This window comes from Orcinus orca, chromosome 17 (assembly GCF_937001465.1).
Source record: "Orcinus orca chromosome 17, mOrcOrc1.1, whole genome shotgun sequence".
Taxonomy (NCBI): domain Eukaryota; kingdom Metazoa; phylum Chordata; class Mammalia; order Artiodactyla; family Delphinidae; genus Orcinus; species Orcinus orca.
This window is the reverse complement of record NC_064575.1, coordinates 3735882-3746149: the sequence shown is the minus strand read 5'-3', so window position 1 is coordinate 3746149 and position 10268 is coordinate 3735882. Positions and strand designations below refer to the sequence as shown.

Sequence of the window (10268 nt, the reverse complement as noted above, 5' to 3'; positions counted from 1 at the left end):
GTCTTAGGAGAAAAATAACAGAAACAAGAAATTATACATGCTCAAGAAAAAAACACACAGGAACTTCAAAAATAACAGAATAGAAACTGAGTCTGTAATTGCTGAAAAAATGAAGAACACAGAAATGATGAAAGTCAAGATGGATAATCCAGTGGCAAGATTTCTGGGGTAAGCTCATTTTGAAGAAGTGGCAAATTCTTAGAGGTTATCTAATCCACATCCATCCCATGTGCTTCATCTTTCTCAGGAAGAAAGGCCGTGCTGATATTGAAATGAGAGACCTTCTTGTTCATCACGGCTTTCAAGACCGTGATTTAATTTAATTAGTTTTCCTCTTCCCAAATGAAAAGATTTTCCTCTTCAAAAACATAAAATATTTCTAATGTGCTTCTGTTGCTGATATCTAAGGATGCCTCAACTTGGCAGAACAGGCAGGCTTGGCCAAGCATTTCACAGGAGCAATGATAGTTATTTTCTCTTACTGCTTGGTTGAGATTTGTTCTTGAGTTCTGGAATCGGTTATTTAGGACGTTGTTATTCTCATCAACTACTTCAAAGATTTCATTTGTCTGATTTCCGGGGTCTTGTATATTTGAATTCACAGGACCCCCAACTAGCAACAATGTGTGCAAGAAATTCTTTAAATATGATTGAAACTTATTTAAATTATTTTCTTCCTCTAAGCCCAAGAAGTTAATTCTTTTTAATTTTCTCCTTTTATCCATCAAGTCAAATGTGCTATTGAAATAAAGCCAATCAAATGTGCCGCCGCTGGCATTCTCAATAGACGCTTTTCTGCTACTTGCTTTATTGTTCTTATCTCTGAACATGTTTTTGTCTGACTGTAGTAAACGTGGGTGTATTTTCATCCATAATTGGAGACTCAAAGAATTTTCAATATCAGAATCTTTGCAATATGCAAATCCTCGGTGTTCCTCATTTACAGGCTGGTTAATAACAGTTAGTATTGGGCAATGTTGACCACAAATATTATAGAGTTTATCCAAAGAGTCACCTTCCTGAAGTGCACCGTGAATTACATTATTACCAGGCAATGGTTGGTTTTTAACAGTATCATCAGAGACAGGATGGACTTTGCTACCAGCAGATGTGAAGACATGAGTGACAGATGTGCACACTCTCTCTGACCTATGATTACACTTCTCTTCTGCATGGTGGTTTGGTATTCTCTCCTGAGAACAAGTTTTATTTTGAACATCCAGCAAATCCTCGCGAAAAGGCTCAGAGTCGCTACAATGAGGCATGTTAAAATAATTGCATCTCAGTTCAGGAGGTTGAGTCAGTTCCTCCAATTCTGAAGAGGAGAGTTCAGCCATGTTTGGGCCTGGGGCCAAATTTCCAAAATGTGAATACGGTACCTCACTGCTGTTATTATCAAGTAGAGTATCCACTGATGTGGTGTCTGCATTGCCACACATGCCAGAATTTTCAAGAGATGATACTCTTAGCAAATGATTTTCTTTCAGAAGCCACTTGCCCTTGTCAATCAGTACCCCCTCTTCCATGTCTCTGGGAATTCTGTTATGACCATTTTGTTCAGTACCATGTTCCACAATGTCTTCCCCATGGTAACTGGCCCTCACATTATTAAAATCACATTTATCTCGCCTTTCCTCCTGAAATTTCTGCAACACAGTTGAATTACTAGATACCTGTCCAGAAGAGCCAAATGACTGACCTTCAGAATCATAAAGACCTACTTTCCCAGCACCCTGAAATTCCACAGAATCATAAGGACAAACCTGAGATGTATGTGTAGACCCAGAGAAAAAAGATGGTTTCATAATCTCTGCTTTACCATAAAGTTTTTCTATTGTCCTTTTAACAAATCCTTTATTATAGTCTTTCTCTTGGGCCACCTCCTCACCACCGTCACTGGGGCCATCACTGGATGTTTTATATGACTGTTCATTCTCACTGTCTTGTCTATAATCTGATCGATCAGAAGTCCCTGACCTTTTGAAGTCATTTTTAAAATTAAGGAGAGACTCTGCAAAACTTCCAGTTTCCATGCTTTCCACCATCTTTTTTACTCTCATTTCAGTTTCTCCTTCAATGAGCTGCTTTTCAGTATTCTGCTTAGAATCATAGCAGAATACTAAAGATGGTGGTGTTGCCAGGCTCCTGCTGATTCTCTCACAAATGACACCATTCCTTCCTTCTTCTTCTGTAATGTTCCTGCTAGAGACTTTGATCAATTCCAAATTTTTACTAGCCTCTAACTCTTTTTGGATCAATTCTTCAGTAGCTTGCTCTCCTGAATTTACCTTTGTATTAAAGATATCAGTGTTCTGGTTTTCTAATTCTTCAGAAGATTCCAATTCTGAAATGTTCCTTTCACTTGATGTCACGCTGCTGGTTATTGAGCCTGGTTCTTCAGAAGTCTTTGAGTCTTCCTTATCAAAAGATGTATATGCATTTTCATCCTGAAATTTCTTTAATGAACAATTTTCAAATTCATCTAGAGAACTATGTTTCCTATGAAGTTCTGGTTCAGTTGCATCTTGGAAAAAGCCACTGTGGCTTAAATTACTGACATTTTGGTGTGACACCAATATACTAAAGCCATGTTTACACCCAGGGTCTGCCAAAATATTTAGGTCTTTCTGAACTTCACCAACTCTTTCTAACTCTTCGGTCAATTCCAAATTATCAGTATATGTGTTTTCTTTGGAATTTAAAAAGTCACTGGTATTACAGACTTTGATGGGAATGTAGGCCTCATCAACTGAGCAAGCCGTCTCACGGATGCGGTTTTCCTCATAAGCACAAGGCTTATGAGAAGACACAGTGTCAGTAAGTGAAGAGACCTCTCCTAGGAAACAAGCCTTATTCATGGAGGTCTGATCCATGGTACAGCCATCACTGGGGAAAGAATTATCACTGAGGTTCCAAGTCTCTTTTGGAGGAAATGTCTTATTCACAGTGCACATCTCACATGGAGAGCAAGTCCCCTCTGAAACACAGACTTCAGAGACACTGTCCTCACTGGCAGAACAGCCTCCATCTAAAGAGGAGATTTTCTGTGTTTTCTCATTTTCATTGCATTTAGGAGCTATCTGAATGTTGGGTGTAGAACAATTTGCAGAAAGATCTATTGGAACCATGTCCTGCTCTTTCTCAGTGAGTCCAAAGTGATTTGTGGTTGATTCCACTAAACTGGCAACAGCAGCCTTCAAGTCATCTGCTTCCTCTTTGACAGCAATGTGCTTCAGAACCTCCAACAACGCAAGTACTTCTGAAGTTCTGCTGGTAGTCTTGTGAGCATCACCTCGACAGAAGCTATTCATACCTTCCTTTAGGTTTAGCACCAGGAGCCAAGCCAGAAGAACATTAGTGGATGAATTATATATCGGAGAAGGAAAGGGAATATCTGCAAGTGAACCTGGCATTTGAACAACTCCATTCTGAGTCTTGTGACTACTAGGAACTAAAGCTTGCAGTTGGCGAAGCAACCAGACTGGTAACAGGTGTTTTGGAGTGTCCTCTTCCATAAGATCTACTTGAATGGCAGCCTCTACACTTTGCCCTTTTGTAGCTAGGTTTACGTCTTTGTAAACAAGGCTTACCTCTTGTCCTGACTTTTCAGCAGATACCTGACTTTCAGTATTAGCATCATCAATAGCTGACTGTGACAAAGTACGATATTCACAGATGGAAAGCAAGTAAGCATCCTTCAGAGATTCAACCTGGCTCCCATAGAGATCTTTGCTAAGTTCTTCACTGTTATCTTTGTCAAAAGATGTACCGACCTCTTTCCCTAGATTATCTCCTGTCAAACTGGCATTTTCAGTTATATGTTTATTACCTTCCAGGACAAAATTATTTCCTTTTCCAGAACTTTTGTGGGAATTATTTCTTGGAAAACAACTGTTGTTATAACCTACCACACTCCTTTCCTTTGTGCATATTGGAGCTGACTGTCTAGGTTGCAAAGCTGAATCTGAACTTATGTTCTGCAACCATCTCTGTACATAATTTTGAACTGAATGATGGGTAACAGCCTCAGGAAAAACAGCTTTTTGCAAAGAAGCTAAGGAATTTGCCCTGGTTGTGACATGCTGTTTACTTACAATAGTATCTGATTTCAACCTATCCCCTTTTTGTTTTTTCTGGCTTCTTAAAGTTATGTGTGAATTATTAACTTTTGAAACTAAACTCTTCTTTGACGCTCCTCTCAAATACCAAGATGCTATTTCTGCTTGAGCCTGTGGACCACAAAAAGCATTGGGTTTCTGCTCAAGAAAGTTAAACATATGAAATAAATTTTGATTTTCAAAAGTATTTTTGCAATATCTAAATTCATTATGGGAAAACACTTTTTCTCCTTGACCAATTTCTCCTTTTGTAGGTCCTCCTAGGTTTACTTTGTTTAGTGGTCTGGATTTTCTTTTGGCTAAAAGTCCCTGAACCTTAGGATTATGAATAGTATTTAATTTATTTCTAGGGAGATTCCTGGAATTCACAGCATTATTACTTTTGGAAGAAAAATAATTTGATTCAATTACCGTATCACTTGCATGGAGGTCTTTCTCACAAAGTGTCTCTCCTTTAAGGGGACTACGTGAATCTTGCAGTATGGCTTCCTGTGCAATTCTGCCTCTTGTGTTTATTCTTTTACTCTTCCTGGGGATTCCTTTCCCTGCAATCTCCCCACCCTGATGCTTGGAATTTATCACATGCTGCTGAGATTTCATCTTCTTTTTGCTGGCAACAGATGATGAAATCTGCTTTTCGTTTTCTGGAAGTTTTGTTAAACCACACTGAGAAAACTCACTAATTAGTTTGTCAATTCTTGTGGTGACAGTAGAGGATCCTACTGAAGCTGGGGTCTCTGAAATAGTGTTGTCAGTTCCAGAGTTGTTACCTGAAGAATGAGTTGCATCTGCTAAAAAAGGACTGGATCTATCGTTGGTGTTACCATAAGTTCTTAAATTCTTGACACTAGTTTTGTTGTCCGCTGTTACACTATCAACTATACCTTCCTCCACAACTGAGTTTTCTGATGTAGTCTGTGGCAAGCCGTTATTATGGGACATCTCTAACATCTTCTGACTTGTAATTTCTACAACACCAGCACTTAGTGCATTTGATTTGAGCAGCCTGCTTTCCTTTTTTCTTTCTAAAGATGACTCTACCTGCTCATTGTTATCAACTTGAAGAAGTGCTGGTCTGTTGGATACTGATGACATTTTACTGCAAGAATGTGTGAACATGTGATACTCAGATTTGTTTTCCCCATCTTTCCTTTCTTCACTATAGGAAAACTGCCCAATCATTTTCTCTTGCACTTCAGTTTCAGATACTAAGGTCACACTCCCTATCACAGATTTCTTTTGCCTGACTCTCCTTGGTCCAGGTGTAGGGGGCCTATAAAAATGATGTTTCGCTTGATCCTGAGTTCCCTGGGTGGCAGTTGTGTCCATAGCAGCATTCTCCCAACTAGCAGAACTGCAAGTTTCAGTATCCTGATCTCTCATTGGACTGTTGATCTCCTCTGCCAAACTGCCCTCTTGAATACTGCCTTTCTCCAGAGGTGAGACATCTGCAGACAATGAACATGCTGTAATCTTTAAACCAGATGATCCATCATCTGTTCTTCCTGGGAAACTGCTTACCTCACTCTTTTCATCATTATTAGAAAGATCAGCTCTACAGACAGTGGTTGTCCATTTTATGGTTTCCTCCTCTTTTATCTTGAATCGAACTTTCATCTCAACTGTCATAGTACCATCTTGATTAAAAATAATGGATTTCTCAACATCATCTTCAGAAGGATATATCAATAAATTCTGAGAATCATTTTTTTCTAAGGCCAAGTGATTTTCAGAGGCAAAAGAATGGTCTGAATAGCAATCATTACTCTGCATTTTGTCAGAAGAAACAGAATAGATTTGAGACCTTGGGCTTGAAGGTACATGTGTGCTCACTTTCAAGATTTTAAAAGTAAAAGGTGCCCCACATCAAAATATAATGTGGAAGACAGAGAAGTTATAAATATCCAATAGAAGAGGCAGCAAAGAAAGAAAACAAAAAATAATTAGTAAGAAAAATACCATATTTTCTAAATTTCATAGTAAGATATTGTTAATAAGTTTCTCACCTCTACATATTCATTCGTCAATTTAGTTTACTGTAACATCTGGTACATTTCTGCAAACTACTCTTTAAAAGAGAACTTATAACTCTACTTCAATGAGGAAATTCACAGAATTTAAATCTTAAAGAGTTTAATAAGACAATTTTAAAAAGAAAAGTATAAAGTAGAAATTGCTAAGGATTCTAGCAAAAATAAAGAGATTTTTGTGAGATTTGGTTTTGTTGTTTTATTCTGTTCACCAGTACTGAAATTGGGGTCTAACCAAGTGCTGCTTACCTATTCATATAAGCAAGTAATAATTTACGGTGGTATTCATTTTCCTACCTGTGTATATCGACGAGAGATATCTATACCATTATGAAAGTAAAAACATTTTTAGAATTTATTTTAAAGGCTAGGTTAGTCTAGTAATAATTATGAATTTAGCATTCATTTTGTATAATCAGTGCATTTATTTAATATCAGTCACAAAAGAGAACAGAGCTAGTCAAAGACCCAGATATCTAGGTATTTTTTTTAATGTGTACCTCTAGAGATAACCTTGGAACTCATGCTTTCTAAACTCAGTCAAATTAGTAGTTTGTATAGATGTGCACATGCTTACCATCAATTAAATACCTTTAGTTTCAAAGGATAAGCCTAGAGATACTTCCTCTTAATTTTTAGTATACTTTCACCAAAATTATAAATGAAACTGTCTCACTCATCATTTTTTAAAGTCAAACTTAACAAAGCCCTCAGATTCCCTGAAGCCACTAAAAATCATGCTCAGAAACCCACATCAGACAGAAGACAATAAAATCATTCTGATGAAATGACCAGGGTGAACTAACACTACCTGCACATAAGATCCTGGGCAGCTGACGCCTACGGAACAGACACATGAACGACTGGCTATTAGTGCATCCATGAAATAACTAAAGAACGACAGGAAGGAATAGTTGAGTCTGCCTAGTTCAGCAATAAGTAAAGGAATTAACACCACTTAAAATGTACCATTCCATGTTTACATAAAATAAAAATTAAAAAGGAAGTGTAAATGGCAATCAACACATTCGCCTGGAGCTAAAATACTGAGCACTGTAAATAATGAGATTAGCTCTGCCTGAAAAAGGGAATTTACAGCCTATCCCACACTCTTGGGTGTCAAGAGGCACTCCTCCTCCCCTATCCAAAGGATAACGTCTCATTAGACGGCATTTCCTAAGGAACTATCAACCCAGGGTACTGTTAACCAGCATGAACTGGCTATATGAACCTTTTTTTTTAATTAAAAAAAAGTGGATTTAAGGGCCTGTGACTTTTACTGAAATAACTTCAGAAAGTAGAGCATGTATGTGTAGTTAGAGGTTTCTCTTTTTTTTTTTTTTTTTTTTTTTTGGTCAAGCAGTGCGGCATGCAGGATCTTAGTTCCCTGGACAGGGTTCGAACCCGTTCCCTCTTCTGCAGTGGAAGCGTGGAGTCCTAGCCACTGGACAGCCAGGGAATTTCCAGAGATTATTTTTAAATACGTCGATCAACTAACCTGAGCTCAGCTATGATCTGCATGGTATTATTTAGAGAAAACTCTGCAACCACCAGAGTGTCACTTACACATATTCCACGGAATTTAGGATTCCTCTCTAAATCAATGGTGGTACTTCGATCTTTTATCTAGGTATTAGATGCAAAAACAAAAACAGAAAACAAACAAAAAATAAACCTCATCAATTTAAACAGATATATCATTGACTGACTGACTTCAAAAAAATCTTTTTAAAAAAATTATCAGATGATCTCTACATCTCTCTCCAGCTACAAATATAACAAATTTCAGTTTAGAAGGTTTTGATCCTCTCCTTTTCTGTGATGAAGGAAATCGGTCATTTAAGATGAATTTTTGTTGTTGTTGAGGTTAAAAAAAAAAACATAAACAACTCAGGGCTAAAAATAAGGGCTACATATTTAAGTGACTTACTTTTTCTGCTTTCTGACCTAGCATTTCCCTTGGGGTACACACGGTGAGAGATTATCCCCGGTACTCTAGCAGGAAGCAAGTACTTTTGGATGTCATAATTTCCTGGTTTAAATGGCTCCCTTCCTGCTGCCACCACAGCTCCAGAGCTCAGGATCACAGCCTGGAGACTGGGAACCTAGGGGGGGAAAATCAAAGAGTTATGGTCCTGACATGAGCAGCATGAAGTTTTGTTCTTTCCATACGGTGAGTTTATAACTGATTAACTCAACAGCCTCCTGGGTTTGATAATCACCCACCACTCGCTGGGCACCAAATGACGTATACAAAATATCGAAGAACCAAGGGTATGGGGGGAAGGGGGTGTTGGACCAACACCCGTCTTCAGCCCACAGCTGGCACAGGCCGACTGGTCTTCTGCCATCATAACTAAAAAAACCTTTAAAGCGTACACAGTACTGCCCCTCTCCTCCCCACTCAAGCATCCAGCTGGGAAAGGGCCTGACGGACACACCAGGACCGGGAAAGTGACACACAGGTCACAGGAAAAGGCTTTCTGTACCCAACAGAATGTCACTCTTGGCCACACCTTTTCAAGAAATATCGTCGAGGCAGATTCTGTGCCAACACATTCTATAACGCGAGGCTCAGGGAACGGAGCATGCGAAGAAAAACCAAAGAGCCCCACAGGGCCCACGCCTCATTGCATTGACCCAGAAACGAACAGCCACCGGGGGGGAGGGGGGGAGCCAGCGCCCTCCCATGAGCAGGGAGCACGCACAGGCGCGGGAAAAGCCTTCCTTCCCCGGGGCCGCCATCACGTCCCTCACGATGCTCACCTTCCTTCCGTCCGTGGCGTAGAGCTTGGTCACCGGCCGCTGCATGACCTCCGTCAGGTGCTGCAGAAAGACCTCAAAGCTCTGCGTGACCCTCCTGCTCAGGAGGACTGCACGTCTCGTCTTCGGGTCGCCATTCCTGAAGACCACTAGCCGCCGCGGCGCGCGCAGCATGCCGGGAGCGGCGGGAGCGGCGGAAGCGGCGGCGGCGCGTGCGCGCTGCACGTGCGCGCTGAGGGCCCGGCTGCTGAGCCAGGGCCGCGGGCGCTGGCGGGCCTTTTCCAGGTCCACCGGCTGCATCTTCCTCCCATGGGAGCACAGGTACGACTGGCCGTCCTCCAGCTCCTCCAGGCGCGTGATGCTGTGCCTTCCTCGGGGGGTGCTGATGTTCCTCACCCCGAAGGGTAGGGGCACCTTCCCCGACAAGTTATCCAGCAGAGCATCCAATGTCTTGAAAGAACGAGGGTTCAGCACCACCCGGACGCCGCCAAATTGCGGGTCTCCGCTCTTGTAGAAGCTGATCCTTTTGGCCACGACAGGCTGAGTGACGCCCAACTGGCGAGAAGGAACCTGACCTTCAGAAGAAATCCGACGAATCATGGAAAAACTGGTGGAAGGAGTTTCACTCATTTTGGTTGAGACCTGGAGAAGGGAAGGAAATTATTCATCTTCACACCATGAAGAATAGGTGCTAATGCTAAAGCCAGCCACCGATAGCTGTTCCTCGAATTTCATTCATTCATTCATTGATTCATTCATTATACCTACCTATTTTGAAAGATAACTTTCGGGGCTTAAAATAAGACATAAAAGCAGGGGCTTCCCTGGTGGCGCAGTGGTTGAGAGTCCGCCTGCCGATGCAGGGGACACGGGTTCGTGCCCTGGTCCGGGAAGATCCCACATGCCGCGGAGCGGCTGGGCCCGTGAGCCATGGCTGCTGAGCCTGCGCGTCCGGAGTCTGTGCTCCGCAACGGGAGAGGCCACAACAGTGAGAGGCCTGCGTACCGCAAAAAAAAAAAAAAAAAAAAGACATAAAAGCAGCTTAAGTAACGGTATTTATAACTGAAACATTAAAAACAACCTAAAGACACTAATAAGGGCCTAGGTAGATAAATCATGATGTATACACCCATGGAAAACTATTAGCCGTTGAACATGGCTTTATTTATTGGCATAGAAAAATGGTCATGACCTATTTATTACTAAGTGAAAAAGCAGCTTATAGAATACACATGCTATGCCATTGCCAATGTGTACAATATTTATTATACTGGAAGGAGAAAGTGTGAAGTATACACAGCCCATTGTTGATGGTGGGTTATCTCTGATGGCAGAGCTATGGATAATGTTTTTTATA

General features: G+C 40.9%; 1 protein-coding gene across 1 annotated transcript; it reads right to left on the bottom strand.

Moving 5' to 3' along the window:
- Positions 1 to 235: 235 nt before the first annotated feature.
- On the bottom strand, positions 236 to 9956 carry RP1 (RP1 axonemal microtubule associated). The gene is made up of 3 exons (XM_033437647.2): positions 8915 to 9956; positions 8079 to 8253; positions 236 to 5950 (listed from the first exon to the last, which is right to left on the bottom strand). The coding sequence occupies exons 1-3, from the start codon at positions 9539 to 9541 to the stop codon at positions 324 to 326; spliced, it is 6429 nt and encodes a 2142-aa protein (XP_033293538.1). The 5' UTR covers positions 9542 to 9956; the 3' UTR covers positions 236 to 323.
- Positions 9957 to 10268: the final 312 nt, after the last annotated feature.

Coding starts and splice junctions, on each gene's coding strand:
- RP1 (XM_033437647.2), bottom strand. CDS start 9,541: ATGAGTGAAACTCCTTCCACCAGTTTTTCCATGATTCGTCGGATTTCT. Junction 8,254..8,914: donor ACGCCACGGACGGAAGGAAG/GTGAGCATCGTG, acceptor TTCCCCCCCTAG/GTTCCCAGTCTCCAGGCTGT. Junction 5,951..8,078: donor TAGGTCAGAAAGCAGAAAAA/GTAAGTCACTTA, acceptor AAATCTTGAAAG/TGAGCACACATGTACCTTCA.